Source organism: Berghia stephanieae, chromosome 13 (genome assembly GCF_034508935.2).
Source record: "Berghia stephanieae isolate SIO BIC M18660-M18661 chromosome 13, UCSD_Bste_1.3, whole genome shotgun sequence".
NCBI lineage: Eukaryota > Metazoa > Mollusca > Gastropoda > Nudibranchia > Aeolidiidae > Berghia > Berghia stephanieae.
The window spans coordinates 33,233,448-33,255,637 of record NC_088372.1 but is presented as its reverse complement, the minus strand read 5'-3'; the positions used below and the strand labels follow the sequence as shown (position 1 = coordinate 33,255,637).

Below are 22,190 nucleotides of genomic sequence, written 5' to 3'. Positions count from 1 at the left end.
TTTCTTACAAGCACAAAGTTAGTGCATCATAATAACAGACTATGAATCTGATATTCCGCACTTTTTCTTTCCGCATCCCTTCTCTAGCCTGAACAATATCATGCTTGCAATATTATTATTTTCATTTGATTAAGCTAAAAATACAATTGTGTGAAAATGATACAAATTACCATGAACCACCCATGACGGTGACAAATTTTCAGGTAATATTGTCGTTTATTCAAATACTAAACAATTCAAAACGTTTATGGAATAGTAAAATGTGGATAGAGAGACAAATAACGGAAGTGATGGAGATGATGGAATACTCATGACTGATATAGATGGAAAATATGAAAAAGACAGGCAAAATTCATGGGACGTTTAGGAGAAAGAAAGGGTTGGTAAACTTGATAAAATTGAGCTTTTATATAGATCAATATCCACTAAACATGCTCAAAGCGCTTTACAGGGGGTCTCTGGCCAACAGTAACACTTAACATGTAGGACGTGACATGACGCCTATTAGGCAATATTACAATTTTTTCAGAGACAATGCTGTAAATGGCCAGGTACTCATTTTACACCTGAGTCCAGTGAGAGAATGTGAGTAAAGAGTCTTTTCCAAGGACTCAACTATGCTCAGAGCGAGCCTCAAACCCAGGACCTTCCGATCAGAAAGCGAATGTCATACCACAAGACAACATGGCCGCACAAACCAGGATAGATTATGGCTAGATGGAGTTTATGGCTCTGATAGAACTGGAAAGTTGTATGGGTAAATATCACCTGGCTGGCATTGTGACAAAATGACTGAGGACAGAAAGGAACAACGACAAAGTACAGAAGATGCAGGAAAGAGTAGAGGGGAGAGCCTTGATCATCAACGCAGTGAAACACGGCACAACATGACGATGAAAGCGTGGACATGAATTTTGAGAGCCTCGTGCACCTTCAAGTGAATGCTTAAAATGGAGTACGTTAGAATGTACACATACTAATAGAGATTTAAAAACATAAAGCCAGGATAGATTACGGCTGGATGGAGTTTATGGCTTTGAAGGAATAAATGGGTCAGGCTCAGATTGATACATCAAAACACGTCGGTATTGATTGTCCTTTTGAGAGTATAAAACACATTAAACTTATTTCTTTTGCTCTAATCATAATCAAAATACCATCGTTAAGTATGTTGAGATATCATTTTGAGTAAAAAAAATAATTTTTAATTGGAGAATTTATATCACACAATATCCACTTAACGTGCTCAAAGAGCTTTACAAGAAATGTGGTTATGGCAATTTTTTTCAAAGCGTGATGAATCTTTTGTCACCAAAAAGTGACACCACAGAGAAAGCCCACTTTGTTAAAGTATTTAACAATATATTCAATACAATAAATGGGATATTTATCTAGATTTCTCTTAAAGTGAGACATAAATGTTGAGGGAAATGTCTGCTAAATTTATTTAAAATGTAGAGTAATTGAAATTTTAAAAAACATGTGACCATTACATCAATATTCAAAATCCAAATGTTGACAACTACAAGGATTTTAAATATTGAAATCGAGTTGCATTTTAAGCTGATTAATCACTACGGCATGCAAGCAAAACTTAGATTATGGAATGCTTTAAGTTGGAACATTATATAAATGGGGTAAGATATACCAATATGAATTCATGTCACAATGGCTGATCAAACGCACCTGGAAATGTCTTGTATCATGTGTTCTGGCTGTGATGCCCAAGTGGAGCAGGAATGGCTTTGGTGCCTCTGGCTTCTGCCATAACTCTGCCATCTTGTGTCGCCTGCGTTTGGCTGCCATTCTCTTCGCATCAGCATTTAGGATACGAATTGGTGGGAGTGTCTGGAAAATTACCAAAGAAAGATCTAGTAAAAAAAATGATAGTGACAAAAATGGTTAGTCTATAAATGAAATATGACACGTCACCATTTTAATTTAAAATCTAGATCAAACTCAAACATAATTTGTGTAATTTAATTGTCTTGCTCTAAACACCTCCTGGCTAAACATTTAATCCTACCAAAACTATGTAGTAGCTAATAGTGACAAGAGTAGTTTTTCCCAATTTATAAGAGTCAAATATCGTGGAGGAGATGAGTTATAGGCCTTTAGCTACCTGTAGGTTTAAATGGTGTATTAAAAATTGAAAGCAGATTGCTTTCTTACAAAAATGACAACAACAAAAATAAAATCTACTTAATTAATTAAGAAGCCAATCCTACTTTAGACAGTGCATTTTTAACTCCTACCACAAATTTATATACAGACAATTGTATATCATTGTACAATTCAATTTATTGTCTTTAACATTTTTATATATCGCTTTTACTGCAACAACAATAAAACAATCTCTATAACTCCCCAATATCTATTTACCCTATATCTTGTCAGTTCTCCATCCGCAGAAATAGGTCGGCCATCAGCTAAGGCATCAAGTTTGGACGTACGACCGGATGGTGGTGTATCCTACCAGAAAAAAAAAGGTAGTAAAATATATAGAATTATAACAGTAAGACCCGACAAGAAGATAATCATAAAAATAAAATCCTTGACAAATTGAAACTAGAAAAGTAGTGTGGGCTGCATTATTTTCTTTAGACCTTCTTCAAGCAGGCCAGAGCCAACCATAAATTTATTTGCCGATCTATCAACTACTCACCCATCTCTGCACCTTCTGATATAAGAAATCTTTATGCATTCAAACATTTATTATTATCATTAATATACATTATGCAGTGTGAAATGGAAAAACAAAAACAAAACAAATTCAGGATACAAATGAACGTTTTGTTCATCAACAAAAGTTTAATAAATTATTAATCTGTTTGTTTTTTTTTCCAATAAAATGCTTTACTTAAACTACATTTTCCACATTTTTGTCCCCAAAAATAATATATCTGTAACAAAAAAGATGTTATTTTGAAGCATCAAGAAACAAGAAAAAATTGAGAAAGGTGATAAAATGACTACATTGAATTATTTTGATATGTACAAAGCAGTGGAATTGTCCTGCAAATATGTATGCATCTTCCCATTTTGGGGAGACGATGCCGATAAGATGAGACGTTAGACTAAAACCTAGAATACTCCAATTTGAGCCTTTCTCTTGGTTTAGAGTTAGGTTTAGTTTAACTCCTTTTCTCTGAATAAGAAATTTTACCGCTTTTGCTAACTTTACAATGCTGCACATTGGCTAAGGCTTGCTGTTATCTTAGTATTTCTTTGCACAGACTCTAATAAAAAAAATAATTTTAATCTGGAAAAAAGAATATATTAAATCCATGATTTAACGCAAGAAATCATGACATACAGAGAAAAGAGAAATTATATGAAAGATCAAACTGTTGGGGAGAAATTGTTGACAAATGTGTGTTGGAACAGGAAAATCAGTCACAGGTCATATATCATCATTTGCCAGAGATCACATTTCTGTCGACCAACTCATTTTCTACTTTTCGGATAGAACTACTTTGATCAGCCATACCTCAACTTCTAGTTATAATAATTGCTTCAAATAAATTGCAAAATACACAAAAAATTCTTTAGACGTAGAAAATGTGTATAAACATCAAAAAATAAAAAAAATAGTGTCCATCTGACTGATTTTCCTGTGCCTCCACACAAATAGTGACGGTGGTATCTATTAAAATTACCTGAGATGTGAGATTATAGTTTTTGTCACTTTCAGAAATTATACTTATTACTCCATATTGCTCCTGCACTTTAGTACAGGGTGTTTTTTTTTAAACTGCCCGATAAAGAACTAAAATAGGCTACAAACTAGAAATTATAGAAACACCTAGTTTCTTGCATAGTTTTCCATCGCTATTAAAGTTTCTTGTGGTGAAAATTTCACGGAGATGCTATAAGCCGTTACAATACAGTCGCACTTTTTGTAATAATGGAGAAATTTTACTAAAAACTCAAAATTTTGTATTTCTTATTATTTTGAATATAAAATAATTTTTCGGGGTCTGACTCGTCCCGATATAATACCGTTTTGAGAAGGTGAGTCATATTTTTTCATTAAATCACGAAATTTGTATCATAATTTCTAAAATCTCACCTCTACATCCACGACTTCCTCAAGCCTCTCATCTGCATTGAGGTCATCCTCTGTGATGGTGAATTCGTTGAGTTGTCTGTGTTTCTCCTTTTCCCAGGCAGTCAGCTGTTCCTTGTACTTGCTGTATTCTTGCATATCAGATATCTGTAATAATTTTTTTTTAAAACCCAATTTTTAAAAGTGTTTGGAGAGATTAAACATCTCGCAAGAAAACTGACTCGAGTTGGATTGGACAAAAATCTTTCCTATTCACTATTCCAATTACTTTTGTAAAAATCAATTTAGCACCAATAATATTGACATATTTGGCAATGAAATACAAGTTGCCAGTCAACTAAGAATCCCATTTCTTATTTCAAAAATAGTATTTTTTAACAATTGACTCATGAGTTTCATATGATTTTTCTTCTGTTTATTCTACCCTCTTTTCCCCTTTCTTCATCCTTTCAACCCTATTATGCTGCCAAGGTGGCACAGATTTGAACTGCTTGGGAATGTTGGGTAAATTGTCAAATTCAAGCTTGGGACATTTTGATGTATAACTTACAAGTTATGGGATTTGAAATTTCTATACACTTATTGTTTTGTTTTAACTAATCCGTGATTCAATTTGAGATTCACTTTTCAACTTGACATCATATTGAAACTTTTGATCCTCTGTTTTAGGGTTAGGATATAAAACTTGTCATACCACACAGTACAGATCCAACTGCCTGACAGTGTTAGTATTACCAATCAATGTCCTCTAATATCCAACAAGACATACTTAATCATAATACAGTTGTGTCTCTTTTAATCAGAACTCCACAATCCTGTTGTCTCCTTTATCCAGACAGGCTGCCTGGGGTCAGATTGTTTTCCACAATTTGTACACTTAAGATACTGATTCTATTATCTGGACATTTCTGTAATCCGTACAAAATGCTGGGAACGGAGGTGTTCGGATTGGAGAGATGTGACTGTACACATATAATTACTTTTTTTTTTCTTTATGTGTGATGAAAACTACTCTATAGATTTCAGGAAATATTTTTTTCTCCTTAATATCCCTCTCCATCTCGGCTAGTTTCTGATTTTTCTTTGGCTGTCTCTCTAAGAGTATTTACTAGGCATTAAAAAAAGCCTACTTGTTTTCATACCTTTATTTTTATTTGTCTTATCTCCTTTTTCATCAGTCTTTGCTCACAAACCGAGGCATGTGGACTGAGTGCGGTGGTAATGACAGCAAGTGTGCTATTAACAAATTAACAAATGAGAAATAAAAATGTAGACCTAACAAATTTTCGACCATTTCCAGTCTCATATACCAAATTGAGTGAATTCCTGGCCTTTTTCCAACCCGATGTTATCTCGATTTCCCCAACCTAATAGGAATCCTGTATTGAGGAGGATGAGTTTCAACTACCTCTCTCCCCCCCCCCCCCCCCCCCCCCCCCCCCCCCCCCTCTCTCCCACCCCCCAAAAAAAGAAAATCTTTACATCAAATTCCCTTTTCTGTAGACTTTTCCCTTGAACATATTTGTGATCTAAGGCAATGAATGCATCACAAATCAGCTAATTCCTTACCTCACAGACCAGGTCTAAATCAAAGAATGAGGGAGTTCCACTGGCTTGGAAAGTTACCCGGCACATCTTGTACTCATTGGGACCTATCTCCCCTCGTACTGGGTAGATATTTAGGAACTGAAATGATAATGTATAGTGTCTCTTGTACCAAAACAAATATGTATATACATATATATATATATATGGGAGCTTCAAGAAATATCAGAAATTAACAAAGTTAATACATATGCTGGTGCTAAATTCCATGTCCCTTGATTGGTGACAAAATAATAATTATGAGGACTGAAACACAAAGGACTGTAATCTAAGCATTTTGGCTTGCATGCATGAGTTGGTGTGATTTGTGTTTTTCATTCACTTGTAGAAACATCGAGCCTTGAAAAATGTTGTACACGTTTAAGTTGTCATTATATAATAGTATCCACTGTGTGGAATAGAAAACTAAGGGACAGAATTGGTGACAAATGCATTCTCCTAAAGTTAATTCTCATATATCTTGTTCAAAAAGTCTATCCAATTCTTTTAAAAATACATTTATTATATATATATATATATATATATATATATATATATATATATATATATATATATATATATATATATATATATATATATATATATATATATATATATATATATAGTGATTATGTTTTCAATAATGTTGAAAAAACAAGAAAGACTTACCTGAGTATCAGTCTGTGAAGTGACATGCCATTCAAAGAAAATCGACCTGTCTCTTGACTTGTTGGTAACAAATACCATTCTCCGTGCTTGACTGAATAAGGGCATGTTGCCGAATGATATTCTCTCCATAGACAGATAGCCGAGCTGGTTTCAAGAATATAAACAAATAAATAAATAAATACATAAATAAATATATACTTTATTAATAAAATCTATAGAATGCCAATCTCCACCAAACGCGTTGTTCAGTCGTGCTTTACAAGAAAATGTCGACATGAGATATTTTCTATTTTGAGAAAATTAAATGTTACAATTGTACAATCTATTATCGACTGCTGATACCAATGACCAATAAAGAAATAATAAAAAATAAAACACTAAGACACATTAACTTTGAGAATCAAAGACAAAGTTAATGACTACCAGTGGAACAAGATTCTCAACCCAACTCCTTTCATCAACTTTGATATTATTTCTTGTCTACATTTTCATTTTACTTGACAAATCAACTCTGCTCATACTTTAACCCAAGCGACTGCATTTTACAATACAGAGCTGAACTTTATTTTTCAACATTTTGACCAATATGATCTGGTCTCCACAATCTTTTCCAAACACTTTATATAAGATTTTTAGGGAATGAGATTAGCGGAAGAGTCCCTTGATTGGACGCATTTTAGTACAGAAATATGAATAATAAATTTTGTATTTGGAGCGCTTGGCTTGTAGTTGGTTTGTTTACAAATACCTTCTCCACCGGTGACGTCCAATCAAGGGACGCTACTCTTCCGCTAATCTCATTCCCTATAACCCCAAATTAGAAATAATCTCGCCTTACCTGTCCAGGTATCTGGGCACTCTGGACTGTGGGCACTCCACACATGTCTGGCTGATCTAAGAACGGCATCGTCTCTCCCATAATTCTCTTGTCGTAGCCAATTCCCGTGAAAGTTACAATAGCCATCTCTCCATTGTGAACACGGATTGGTATGTCAACCTACAAGTTATGTAACATAAATTTTCTAAATAAGTTCAATAACTTATATGGAATATATCAACATGTTGTAAGATACAATTCTAGATTGAATACTGCGAATATATCAACATGTTGTAAGATACAATTCTAGGTTGAATACTGCGAATATATCAACATGTTGTAAGATACAATTCTAGGTTGAATACTGCGAATATATCAACATGTTGTAAGATACAATTCTAGGTTGAATACTGCGAATATATCAACATGTTGTAAGATACAATTCTAGGTTGAATACTGCGAATATATCAACATGTTGTAAGATACAATTCTAGATTGAATACTGCGAATATATCAACATGTTGTAAGATACAATTCTAGGTTGAATACTGCGAATATATCAACATGTTGTAAGATACAATTCTAGGTTGAATACTGCGAATATATCAACATGTTGTAAGATACAATTCTAGGTTGAATACTGCGAATATATCAACATGTTGTAAGATACAATTCTAGATTGAATACTGCGAATATATCAACATGTTGTAAGATACAATTCTAGGTTGAATACTGCGAATATATCAACATGTTGTAAGATACAATTCTAGGTTGAATACTGCGAATATATCAACATGTTGTAAGATACAATTCTAGGTTGAATACTGCGAATATATCAACATGTTGTAAGATACAATTCTAGATTGAATACTGCGAATATATCAACATGTTGTAAGATACAATTCTAGGTTGAATACTGCGAATATATCAACATGTTGTAAGATACAATTCTAGGTTGAATACTGCGAATATATCAACATGTTGTAAGATACAATTCTAGGTTGAATACTGCGAATATATCAACATGTTGTAAGATACAATTCTAGATTGAATACTGCGAATATATCAACATGTTGTAAGATACAATTCTAGGTTGAATACTGCGAATATATCAACATGTTGTAAGATACAATTCTAGGTTGAATACTGCGAATATATCAACATGTTGTAAGATACAATTCTAGATTGAATACTGCGAATATATCAACATGTTGTAAGATACAATTCTAGGTTGAATACTGCGAATATATCAACATGTTGTAAGATACAATTCTAGGTTGAATACTGCGAATATATCAACATGTTGTAAGATACAATTCTAGGTTGAATACTGCGAATATATCAACATGTTGTAAGATACAATTCTAGGTTGAATACTGCGAATATATCAACATGTAAGATACAATTCTAGGTTGAATACTGCGAATATATCAACATGTTGTAAGATACAATTCTAGATTGAATACTGCGAATATATCAACATGTTGTAAGATACAATTCTAGGTTGAATACTGCGAATATATCAACATGTTGTAAGATACAATTCTAGGTTGAATACTCCGAATATATCAACATGTTGTAAGATACAATTCTAGATTGAATACTGCGAATATATCAACATGTTGTAAGATACAATTCTAGGTTGAATACTGCGAATATATCAACATGTTGTAAGATACAATTCTAGATTGAATACTGCGAATATATCAACATGTTGTAAGATACAATTCTAGGTTGAATACTGCGAATATATCAACATGTTGTAAGATACAATTCTAGGTTGAATACTGCGAATATATCAACATGTTGTAAGATACAATTCTAGGTTGAATACTGCGAATATATCAACATGTTGTAAGATACAATTCTAGGTTGAATACTGCGAATATATCAACATGTTGTAAGATACAATTCTAGGTTGAATACTGCGAATATATCAACATGTTGTAAGATACAATTCTAGGTTGAATACTGCGAATATATCAACATGTTGTAAGATACAATTCTAGATTGAATACTGCGAATATATCAACATGTTGTAAGATACAATTCTAGGTTGAATACTGCGAATATATCAACATGTTGTAAGATACAATTCTAGGTTGAATACTGCGAATATATCAACATGTTGTAAGATACAATTCTAGGTTGAATACTGCGAATATATCAACATGTTGTAAGATACAATTCTAGATTGAATACTGCGAATATATCAACATGTTGTAAGATACAATTCTAGGTTGAATACTGCGAATATATCAACATGTTGTAAGATACAATTCTAGGTTGAATACTGCGAATATATCAACATGTTGTAAAATACAATTCTAGGTTGAATACTGCGAATATATCAACATGTTGTAAGATACAATTCTAGATTGAATACTGCGAATATATCAACATGTTGTAAGATACAATTCTAGGTTGAATACTGCGAATATATCAACATGTTGTAAGATACAATTCTAGGTTGAATACTGCGAATATATCAACATGTTGTAAGATACAATTCTAGATTGAATACTGCGAATATATCAACATGTTGTAAGATACAATTCTAGGTTGAATACTGCGAATATATCAACATGTTGTAAGATACAATTCTAGGTTGAATACTGCGAATATATCAACATGTTGTAAGATACAATTCTAGGTTGAATACTGCGAATATATCAACATGTTGTAAGATACAATTCTAGGTTGAATACTGCGAATATATCAACATGTAAGATACAATTCTAGGTTGAATACTGCGAATATATCAACATGTTGTAAGATACAATTCTAGATTGAATACTGCGAATATATCAACATGTTGTAAGATACAATTCTAGGTTGAATACTGCGAATATATCAACATGTTGTAAGATACAATTCTAGGTTGAATACTGCGAATATATCAACATGTTGTAAGATACAATTCTAGATTGAATACTGCGAATATATCAACATGTTGTAAGATACAATTCTAGGTTGAATACTGCGAATATATCAACATGTTGTAAGATACAATTCTAGGTTGAATACTGCGAATATATCAACATGTTGTAAGATACAATTCTAGGTTGAATACTGCGAATATATCAACATGTTGTAAGATACAATTCTAGGTTGAATACTGCGAATATATCAACATGTTGTAAGATACAATTCTAGGTTGAATACTGCGAATATATCAACATGTTGTATGATACAATTCTAGGTTGAATACTGCGAATATATCAACATGTTGTAAGATACAATTCTAGATTGAATACTGCGAATATATCAACATGTTGTAAGATACAATTATAGGTTGAATACTGCGAATATATCAACATGTTGTAAGATACAATTCTAGATTGAATACTGCGAATATATCAACATGTTGTAAGATACAATTCTAGGTTGAATACTGCGAATATATCAACATGTTGTAAGATACAATTCTAGATTGAATACTGCGAATATATCAACATGTTGTAAGATACAATTCTAGGTTGAATACTGCGAATATATCAACATGTTGTAAGATACAATTCTAGGTTGAATACTGCGAATATATCAACATGTTGTAAGATACAATTCTAGGTTGAATACTGCGAATATATCAACATGTTGTAAGATACAATTCTAGATTGAATACTGCGAATATATCAACATGTTGTAAGATACAATTCTAGATTGAATACTGCTGACAATAACAAGGCACAATTTGTGACTCATCGGTTCAAAACGGTGTACGGTGAAGATAAACAAGACCTGGAAAATTCAATTTATATCCACAAGTCTGAAACTTTGGGTTGATTTTTGTTTGCTACGATGGAAATAACAATGTGAAATTGAATGTAAGCTTCAATTTAATATATATGAAAACAGATAAAATGGACGTTTCAGGTTTCCCCTTTATCAACGCAACAGGATGAATGAAACACTACAGACGAATGAGATAATGTGGTGGTGGTGTTGTTAAGGTGACTAAACAAAAACATTGATGGGGCGGGAACGTTTTTTTACCAAAATGAATAAAAGTATCTTGCCAGTATACAATAGATCAATAGTTTTTTAAAGCAAAAAGACCAACGAAGCCTGAGTTTATCCAAGCCTCTTTGGCGTGATATAATTGATGCTTGCTACACTTTATGTAGAATTTTGGTGCATAAAAATTATTTTCCATATGGTCTTAATTAATTTTTTTTTTTGCTTGGAAATCTCAATCTGATTAAAGTAATACAGTCATACAAATTTATTGCACAAAATGAAACTTGATATCATAGTTGATACTTACCATGTAAGTCTTGGCCTCCAATGGGAAGAACCTCCATTCAATAGACACTGATCGGCCTGGTAAGATTTCACCACATGGATTGAGGCACTCAAAGATGGCCTGGTCAAAATTCTCCTGAGGTTGTCAAGAAATGGCAGATTCATTCATTAATCTTTTTCGTTGATGATAATTTTAAAAAATAAAACTTGAGAAAGAAAAGTTAGCGTAAATTAAAGAAGAGAGACGAAAATTAATGAAGCTTTTTTTTCTTCTATTCTAAATATAGTTGTCTCAATTTAGAATCAAATGATAGGATTCAGAATGACAGACTTTATAGTATATAATGATAATCAGAAACCAAATAGTTTCCATCAATTCATCTGGTTAGCTACAGATTTAACCTTTTTTTTTCTTTTTACACAGAGAACAGAAACAGCAATTAGACGCAAGCTGTTGTTGGTCTCTTTCATGGAAAATGGTATGATACCATGTGAGAGTGAAAACCCAATTCCACCCGTAAATGGTTAAAATCTAAGAGAGCAGGATGTGACTCCATATGCAATATAGATATAGTTGAGTAGCAAAATATAATAAATAACTGAATAAATAAATAAAAAGAACGTAACTCTGGCATAGTGTCCTCTCAAACTTAGTAACTATCATGCAGACTCACTCTCTCAACTACTTAGCGGGTCACAGCGAGGATGGATGACTAAAACTGCACTTCTCTAAATCCTATATTTCTAATTATTATCGACATAAGTGCCCGTTCCACACTTATTCTGAACATTTGTATTGTGCATTTTCATGGACTCACAATGTTTGCTCAATGCACTGCTTCATTTATTTAAATTTCCATTACAGACTGAACACTTTAAACACACATTTCCCTACTTGACTCGAGTGTGAAACTGCACCTGGCTACAGGTAGTGAGACATTGTAAGAGTGTGAGAATGAGGTAAGGATGCCTAATAAGCTTCTTGTTCAGTCTATAATGGAAATTTAAATAAATGAAGCAGTGCGTTGAGCAAACATTGTGAGTCCATGAAAATGCACAATACAAATGTTCAGAATAAGTGTGGAACGGGCACTTATATCGATAATAATTAGAAATATAGGATTTAGAGAAGTGCAGTTTTAGTCATCCATCCTCGCTGTGACCCGCTAAGTAGTTGAGAGAGTGAGTCTGCATGATAGTTACTAAGTTTGAGAGCCATATTTTTTGTGTGGCTGAATAACTCAGTGGCTAGTGTGACTGATTGCTAATCTTTGTCTCTCTTTCTTAGCCAGGCGGAGGGTGTCATATGAATTGGATCCTGGGTCTCTGACACCATGATATTTTTATTCTGTTTTCATCTGGCACTTCTCTATACCCTATTATTTTTCATCATTAAAAACATTCACATTTTTTATTATTCTTAGATGTTTAAAAACATAACAGAAAGTCTTACTTGTCTGATGATGTCCAAAGGTGTGAGGTCGCACTCATATAACACGGGCACAGCTCCACCATTGTACAGCTCATATACCTGAGGGTTAAAATAAATATTTGAAAAGTAGAAGTACGAGTAGTAGTTTCTGTCCTTCAAAGCCATTAGCTCTTACAGCCAGAGCGTATCCTGATTTCAATAGCAATTGCTTGCTACCCTTTGGAGAGGAAGATAGTCTATAGCATATTTGAAAAGTAGGTATGAAGAAAAAAAAACCTAAAAACAATATACATATGAAATTAGGCCCATAAAGCTAACAAGACCATCAATATTAGGTCCAATTGCAAAAGGCTCAGTGAAGACAGCCTGTTGGTTAATCTACTGTCATTAAGAGTCCAACTGGATAGAAAATTCTATCTGTGCGATCACTTTCTTCTTGTATTTGTGTTGATTTCATTTTTTTGTTTTTAATTTTTAAAATTGTATATAATTGAAATTTATCTTTTCCAAAATAGATTGCTTGTTATTGAAGGGTTTATGATGCTTGTGTTGCATTAAGGTCATATCAGTCAGTAAAAGTAAAAAATTTTAGATTACGATTAAACCGCCCTGGAAAAAGTAAGACAATGATTTACAAGGGGGAAAAAAGTATCTTCTTTAATACAATACATGAAACTGTTTCCATCTAAGACAAGGACTTTGGCCAGGACAAAACCAAGTACCCTCATTCCAAGACCAAAACAGAAAGCAAACAAGAAAAGAAAATATAGGGAGACAGAGGACACAGCAAGAGTGGCCTCCTTGCCCACCATGAGAAGTAAAAGACCCCATACAGACAAATTAGATTAATCTCAAAGATCCAGTGTAATGTTATCTCTGTGATAGGATTCAAGGATGTGTTTCCACTTCTACAGACAAAAAAAAAAACAAACAACAAATAGATGGCTTTAATCTTGGGTATTGGAGGATTAAACAGACGATAACAATGACATGATACTCTTTGAATAGGGAATGATGAAAATGGTGCCGCTTGAAACTCGAAGGAAAAAAGTACGATAAGTATTGAAATGTAAGCTTCAATTCATTAAACGAAGACAGATACTGTGGACATTTCAGGGTTCCCCTTTAACAACAAAACACGATGAATAAAACACTAAGGACAAATGATTCATCCTTAGTGTTTCATTCGAGTTATGTTGTTAAAGGGGAAACCCAAAATGCCCACAGTATCTGTTACATAAATTGAAGCTTACATTTCACTACTTATCATAGTTTTTTCCTTTAAATAAGCACAATTTATTTTACCTGTTTAGGACTAATCTTCTCTCCGACTGGCACAGGGTTAAACACGTGCTTGTTGGACGGGAAGTGGATGTAAGGACGGGTTATCTCTACTGTCACACCAACAAAGTTAAGCTGGAGAGAAAAGAACACAGTTGAAAGTATTTAAAACTGTCGAGGTCTCCTACTCTTACCAAAAAGTAAATTCTAGGTTGTCTGAACTCTTTATCACCTGATTGGGAGGCCCCAGCTGCCTCTCTAATATTCTTCTTTAAGTTCTTCAGAGCCATTAGGCCTGTAAAGCCAGAGTTTATAGCGGTTTCTATAGTATGAAACAGACAAAAGCAATGCTTCCTACTCATTGGGGAGGATGCTAGTCTACTGCAAAAGTACTTTCTGCCAGATCTAACAGACCCAGCTACCCAATCGTTGCTGGGTGGACAAGTGGGGTGTCAGGGAAAAAAATCGCAACTTCAGTCGGGATCAATCTCAGTCCCTTTGCATGTGAAGCGAGTGCTTTATCAACTGAGCTATTGGGACCCCTGCTTCTCTAACTGCCTGTGTCAATTCCTTCCACAGTTTAGTCTTTTGCGATGGATGCTAAGGTAAGAAGGCTCCTTTAGTTTTAGTTCTTGGTGATTTTGGAGACACTTTAGGTCTGTATAGTATGAATTAACGTGGGTGGTCTGCCTTTCAATTTCTTATGCTCAGATTGGATGGAAAATGCATTCAGGGCCTTACTAGTTTGTATCCTTTCATTTCTTCTGTCAAACAAGTAGTAACCTTGTCTTTATAACTTGCATGGATAGAGGTCTTTCATTTCACATTACGTTTAATGCTTTGTTGCTTATTATTCAAGTACGTTTAAATATTGAAAGAAAGAAAATAAATATAACAGCTTTATCAAAGAACGAACTGTAACAAAGGAATTTTGTGGGCACAATTCTAATTCAGCTAATGGCACTCTGTACAGGTTTCAATACGTCATGAAAATCAACCAACCCAAAAGCTGAGGGTTTATAGAATTGTTACGACACAATCAGTACACACCAGTATTTCTCTCCCCCTTGCCAATTTGAGCAGAACTGGAAGTCTGTCAGTCCCGGCCATGGTGTGGAGGTAGGAAAAGGTAACGGTGATGGACTGGCCTGGCTTGAGGTTACCTTTCTTGGGGGTCACTGTGAAGAGTTTATTGTCCATGACTTTCATCTGGGATGGGAAGAAGGACAATAATCAATACAAAGTCAATCATACGACAAACTGATTCCTTAAACAACACATGTAAGCATCATTTCATAATGATAAGAATCCAAAGAAAATTAATAAAATCATGACATAAAAAGGGAAATATCCCTTGGGTGGGGGGGGGGGGGGGGGAGGGGGTAAATGGAGAGTTGGCAGCTTTGGCACACAACTTACATCATGCAGTTCATCCTGGTCACAATCACCAGACTCTGTCCAATATCCCATCTCTATTTGGATGTCACGGGGGAACATAAATGCCCTGGAAACAATAGAATTGACACATCCAGTACAAAAAGTGTGATTGTGATGATAAAGTAATTCTAGTTAAGTGAAAGAGAAATATAGCAATCCATTTCAATCGATATATATATATATATATAATAAAATATAAATATTTATATGTAAGTGTGTGTGTGTGAGTCTTGAAAAATAATAAAATTGAGACAAAAAAGTGATAGCATCTCAGTCTCAATTAAGAACTTTCTCCACAACCCATTTCTAGCGGTCTGAATTTCACTTTTTCATGAATTTACTTATTTTCCACTTACAAAAGAGCCAAAATTGGCTGAGAATAAATAGTGAAATTTATTGCCCGGCCATTCAGTCAGATTTGGCTCCCTACGATCATTATTTCTCTCCTTTTTTTTCCATTGAGGATTTGGCTGTTTTCAGTCCACTGACTCAGAATTTACAGGTCTAAATAAACAATAGAAAAGAAATGGAACAAAAAAAAAATAAACAACAAAAATACCCCAACAAAAACCCAATAACAATAACAGTAAAATATTTGTTGAGGAAGTCAAGAATACAAATAATAATAATAATAATAATGGTATAGATTTATAGTGCGCCAAACATCCCTTCATCAGGAGGGCTCTGGGCGCATAACATAGATTAACTTAATCATGAAGCCCTAACACAATACACGAACAACACTAATTATACACATAACAAAGGAAAGAGTTGATGACATGTACATGGACAAGAGGTGTATAAAAACCACTCACCAATCACATGGAACAGTTCCATGATTTTCAAACATCAAACTGATGCTACAAGGTTCAGACCCCAGAGGAGCAGCAGAAAAGTTGAGGTCCAGAACTGCCCGTGTGTACACACTGGGACGTTTTCGAGTGCTGGAAGATGTTTTCAAAAAGTTTCATATAAAGTAAAGGGATGATTTAATAACACACCTATCAACACATTAGACCATTAGTGATAAAAATGAATGTTATCATTATCAACATCATTATTATTATCATCATCATCATCATCATCATCATCATCATCATCATCATCATCATCATCATCATCATTATTATTATTATTATTATTATTATTATTATTATTATTATTATTTTATTATTATTATTATATTATCAATACCTCTATTATTATCGTCAATATTATTATTATTATTATTATTATTATTATTAATATTGTAATTATTATTAATATTGTAATCATTATTTATCAACATTATTTTTCTATTTGTCATTATCATAAAACTAATCTCATAGTATTTGCTCTAAACATAATTCTGATCTCATTAAAAAATAATGACAAATACTGTTAATATTGTAATATCGCCTAACAGGCGTCATGTCCCATCTTGCATGTTAAATGTTGCTGTTGACCAGGGACCCCTTGTAAAGCGCTTTGAGCACATTTAGTGGATATTGCGCTATATAAAGCTCAATTATTAATTATTATTATTAATATCATCAGTAACATTACCTGTGTCTGGTGGCAATGTTGTACCTCAGCTCTTCTGACGATGGATCAGAATCCAAATAAGCATTCAAGCTGTGGACGATTGAAAACAATCATGGATGAAAATAAATGAAATTCCTTTCATTCATCTTTAAAGGGAGATTATTCTTTAGGGTCTATTCTATGGGGAAACTGGAATAATCTAGGCATCAACTGCAGTGCAGCTACTCAAAGTGAGCTCTAGCGAGGTGACTTGCTCCAGACTAAATAGCATGGTGAGGAGTCAAATTCAGGACATTTTAGGTGCAAAGCAAAGACCATACCACTATGCTAAGCTGTCCTCCGAATGTAAAAACCAGCCTCAATGTAAGTTCAAAGATGAGAGAGCCAAGCAATATGAATTAAAAAATGAATTCCATGGAATAAATCTTCAAGAGTTTGAACAGCAAGGCCACAGCCTTGTAGAGGCTCCAAAACTTGATGAAAAGAGCGTTGTGCTAAGACAAAATAAACAATTAAGTATGAATGTAACACCAAAATTTGAAAATTTATCAGGCCTCTTCTTCTCTTTCTCACCTCTCAAATCCCACTATCTCCACCCCTCCCCCTCCCCTTTATCAACAATGTGGTAGGATAAAAAGTGTGAAATAAAATATTTTGCAATACATCAGTATCCTATCCAACCAAGGTAACAGAAATATGCTTCTTGCTAACGAGAAAATCTTTAAAGCGAAAACTTTGATAGACCAAACTGTTCTGAAAAAAGGAGACATTGTAATTTTAAAACATATTTTGCTGATAGTAATGATTGAAAGACAAAAAATAAACATATTCTGAGATAAGAATAAAAAAAAGAAAAAAAAAGCAACAACAAAGCAAAGCAAAGCGAGTTACTAGTTTACACAAGTGTAATGGTAGCATGTCTGACCAGTAATCAGAAGGTCTGAGGTTCGATCATCAGTCAAAACTAATTATTACATTTCATACCCCACAACAAAGAGCAAAACCTGCATGAGCAAAGAATACTTTATTAAATGATTGATTTAAAGAGGAAAATTGTAATCGTCATAAAAAATAGTCCGGCTATGTATTCTTGTGGTACGACACTCGCTATCGGATCAGAAAGTCCTGGATTTGAGTTCGCATGGCGCATAGTTGTGTCCTTGGAAAAGCCTCTTTACTCATATTATCGTACCTTAAATTGAGTACCAGGCCATTAGCAGTGTTGTTCTGTCCGGGGGAAAAAAAAAAAAAATATATCTAATATTGCCTAACAGGCATCATGACTCATCCTACATGTTAAGTGTTGCCTGGACCCCTTGTTAAGCACTTTGAGACTTTGAGTGGATATTGTGCTATATAAAAACTCTCAAAACTCTCTCTTTAAAAATAAGGATTCCATAGTCATGAGACAAAACAGGTTAATCAAATCTCGCTCCAGATTCCTATACGTTTGCCTTCAAAATTCTTACAAACCAACACATAAATGGCTGGGAAGCTTACTAAACCAGCATACTGAAATGTTCCGGCCAAATTTCACCCATGTAGCAGAACATAAAAAATGATTTAAAATTAAAAACAAAATTTAAAACTCTGGACAAAACAGAAATCAAAACAAACAACAACAAAAACTCAGAACAAAGAAGTGAAGTGGAGAAACAGGACATCAGTTATCTTCTATATTACTGTAAGCAATTTATATTTACCTATCTAGAGAGAAGAGGTTCCACAAAGATTTCTTGCTGATGCCTACAGCACTGCCCTGAGACCGTATGTCTGTGACCGTCATGGTCGGGTAGACACCAGTCACTAGGAGGTGCATCAAATGTTGAGGCTCTTGAATACCTGGGGTTGTGCTGCTGTTATCTGGGAAGATTTAAAAAAAAAAAAAGAAAAATCAAAATTAAGTCTAAGTAGACAGGAGGGAGTCAGATATCAATAAGAATTAATTAAGGCCTATTATAAAAATGTATATCGAATATTGCTTGGTCACGATCCTGGGACGAGAAAATGACAAGATTGTGCAATGATATTTTTAACCAAAAAAAAAGTTTAAAGGCTAGTCCTGGTAGGGATACCAGGAGTTTTCAGACATGTGGTTTACAATTGATGATCAATTGATATATGAAATGTTGCCCCTTGCATGTTTTTAACAAAGCACTGATTATTCATAGAATAATTTCATATTGTGCATTCAATTTTCTAATTTTAAAAACATTTCTATATTTGTATACATCTACAAAACTGTTTTCATAAAGATGATCTTAAGATATACTATGCTGAAATGTGTGATGTTAAAAAAAAGACATATTACATGTTTATCAATTCCTCATAGAAATACAACTTACTTTCTGGAGTGATAAGCTGGTAGCTTACAGCATATTGATATGCCACACGTCTTACAGGTCTAACAGTGGCAATGATGGACTGTTTGCTGCGAGCTGGGATGACACCTTCTGCCTTGTCAAACTCCACACCTAAATTTTAAAAAGTCCATTCAAAACTTTCCAAAACTATAAATATAAAATATATCTGATAAGAGATTTCGATCTTGGTTGGGATATGAAAAATTAAACGCCCCAAATGAAGTACAACTGCATGAACAGCCAAAGGAGCTGGCTCAACCCAATTGTGTACATTTTGGTTTTTCCTTGTGCAAAAAACTTCTCCCTCTTTGCTCACTTTCCAGTGCTGAAGTACAGCGTGTCTTAGTTGTCCACTTCTATTCAGAAAGAGACAGGGTTTCAATTTGGAAGTAATGAAGAAAACTATTTTTTATTTTCAAACAATGGTTTACTAGCTTTGAATTCATATACATATGCGCATAAGAAAAATGTTTTTTTTTTTCTTCTCGATTTATTTTTCCATCACATTTCTTTTCCAATTCTTGTTAACTTTGAAGAACAGCAAGACGGTTTGTGGTGAAATTTCAAGGCAATGCTTCATATTGAATAAAACAAAACTTAAGAGATCAATCAAAGGATTTGAGAAGAGGGAAGAAGCAATAAATCCTATAAAATGTATGTATTTTTTTAAGTTACAATTAACACTTGGTGTCTATTCACTTTCATTCATTTACTTTTCTATTTATATATTCTATCATTTATTTACTAATTAATCAATTAACTATCTAGTTTTTATTTATCGTTTATCTATATAATTATTCTGTAGTACCCTAAAGTTCAAAAGAATTATGCTGGGTCCCTACTGATTGAACAGTATTGATTACTTGTTACCCTCTGTATAGGATGCTTAGCTATGACAAAGCTCTTTTCGACACATCTCATATTGGACTAAGCATTCAATGGCTGATGCAAGACCAACTAATAAGAAAAGTCTGACACCAAAACCGATTGTATTTTTAATCAAATTTGGAAATCTTCTGAACATACCAGGTCTGTCAGTTCTTATATCAGCAATCTCCTCATCCCCGCCTTCTTCCTGGGCATCAACCAGCAGGCGGTAATGCAGACTACAGTTACTGTTGTTGAAGATGGTGAGACGTTTGGAAGAAGAACTGCCCACAACGATAAATCCAAAGTCTAGGTAGTTCTGATCAGTCTGTAATAATGTGCAACAAGAGGAAATAAATACTGGAAGCTCCTCACGAAACAGTACATTAGAAAGAAAAATGGCTAAAACAACATTCTCGGAAAGTGCATTTTACTTTGCAGCACCATCAATCAGGAGTTCTCTCTCAATCTTTACCAGAAGCGCTCATACTATTGAGGGCTTCAAGTCTACACTGAAGACAAAATATCTTAAATTAACTTTTCTTTAATATTTCAAAACCACAATCTTCATATTTTATTGGTATTAGCATGGGTTAATAAATCGTCTACAGTTGTAACATTTTATCTTCATAAAATTCCCATGTCAGCTTTGTCTGGTTAAATGCCATTGAACACGTTTGGTGGAGCTTGGTGCTCTATAAATTCTATTATTATTATTATTGATATAAGAAGGGGAATATGAAGATGAGAAGAATCAGGAAGGAAAAGAGGGAAGAGCAGGATAACGAGGAGTAGCAGGAGTAGGAGTAAATTGAAGGAGAGGGAGGAGGAGGAATAATAGAAGCGGTAAGATGAAAAGGTGAGATAAAAGAAGGTTAAAGCAGTTAAAAGAAAAGAAAATTAGGAGGAAGGAAAGAAAAAGAAGGAAGATATGAAGAAAAAAAACTTACACTCAGGTCTCCAAAGGACCCTTGGCCAATAGCCCTGACCACAAACTGTTTCTTCTTCCCACCAGATGATGTAGCACTCAGACCTTGTCCCCATGCAACCAGGCATGGTTTCATCACGAACTTGCTTTCATCTTTTGGAGTAAATGACCAGGTCTGTGTCTGTTAATTAAAAAGAAAAAAAAATCAAAGACATGCTTATTACTGAAGGTGCTATATATTCTGCTGAGTTCAATACCTGTACAGTACACAGCTGCTGGCAGCGTGGCTCAGTGGTGTATCGTCTCATAACAAAAATCAAGAAATTTGAATGTGATTTGCTAACCGCATGGATAGGTGATTTTTAAAAAAAAATGTAGTCCGTCAGAGCAATTAGGTGTATGAAGCTAGAGTTTATACCTGTCTCTATGGCGTGAAATGGACAATAGCAAGTCTATAGCAAAGTATTTTCCACTAAGTCTATTAGATCCAGCTATCCAATCACTTTGCATGGACAGGTGGGTCAGATAAAAAAATCTCGGCTTTACCAGAGACTGATCTCAGCCCCTTTATGTGTGAAGCGAATGCTTTACCAACTGAGCTATCAGGACCCCCTCGATGTGTGATACTGATTGAAAAAAGGGAAACAAAAAATAAACCTTGGTGAAGCACTTGATTTTTTTTGTTTGTTTGTTTGTTGCTTTAGGTCTCTTCCAACACAATTGAGGTTATATGAGAGACCGCTGAAACAAAAAAACAAGCAATCTAACAAAAATAGTACAAATGTAAATCAAAATCATAACCTAAAGATATCATAAGCTAAATTATAAATAACCAAGAACAAACAGGCAGAAGATTTACAGAAAAAAAAATTCCCCTGTCAAAAATACAATCACAAACCAAAGAAGCAGGATAGGCTAGTAAAGAGAAGAAGAAACGACATCACTATCGGATCGTACACCCATGCAAACATCAT

At 34.0% G+C, this 22,190-nt stretch overlaps 1 protein-coding gene across 1 annotated transcript in view; it reads right to left on the bottom strand.

Annotated features, from left to right (window-relative positions):
- Positions 1–22,190, bottom strand: part of LOC144959323 (cilia- and flagella-associated protein 65-like) — a 61,956-nt gene that overhangs the window by 6,343 nt on the left and 33,423 nt on the right. Inside the window, exons 23-39 of the mRNA XM_078891880.1 lie at positions 21,239–21,397; positions 20,448–20,616; positions 19,404–19,532; positions 18,762–18,921; positions 17,080–17,148; positions 16,350–16,478; positions 15,517–15,601; positions 15,148–15,306; positions 14,122–14,232; positions 12,838–12,915; positions 11,407–11,520; positions 7,161–7,319; positions 6,323–6,466; positions 5,639–5,755; positions 4,073–4,216; positions 2,383–2,472; positions 1,687–1,848 (exon numbers count right to left, since the gene is read on the bottom strand). Of these exons, the coding sequence (XP_078748006.1) occupies positions 1,687–1,848; positions 2,383–2,472; positions 4,073–4,216; positions 5,639–5,755; positions 6,323–6,466; positions 7,161–7,319; positions 11,407–11,520; positions 12,838–12,915; positions 14,122–14,232; positions 15,148–15,306; positions 15,517–15,601; positions 16,350–16,478; positions 17,080–17,148; positions 18,762–18,921; positions 19,404–19,532; positions 20,448–20,616; positions 21,239–21,397 (2,178 nt within the window). The remainder of the gene's footprint in view (positions 1–1,686; positions 1,849–2,382; positions 2,473–4,072; positions 4,217–5,638; positions 5,756–6,322; positions 6,467–7,160; positions 7,320–11,406; positions 11,521–12,837; positions 12,916–14,121; positions 14,233–15,147; positions 15,307–15,516; positions 15,602–16,349; positions 16,479–17,079; positions 17,149–18,761; positions 18,922–19,403; positions 19,533–20,447; positions 20,617–21,238; positions 21,398–22,190) is intronic.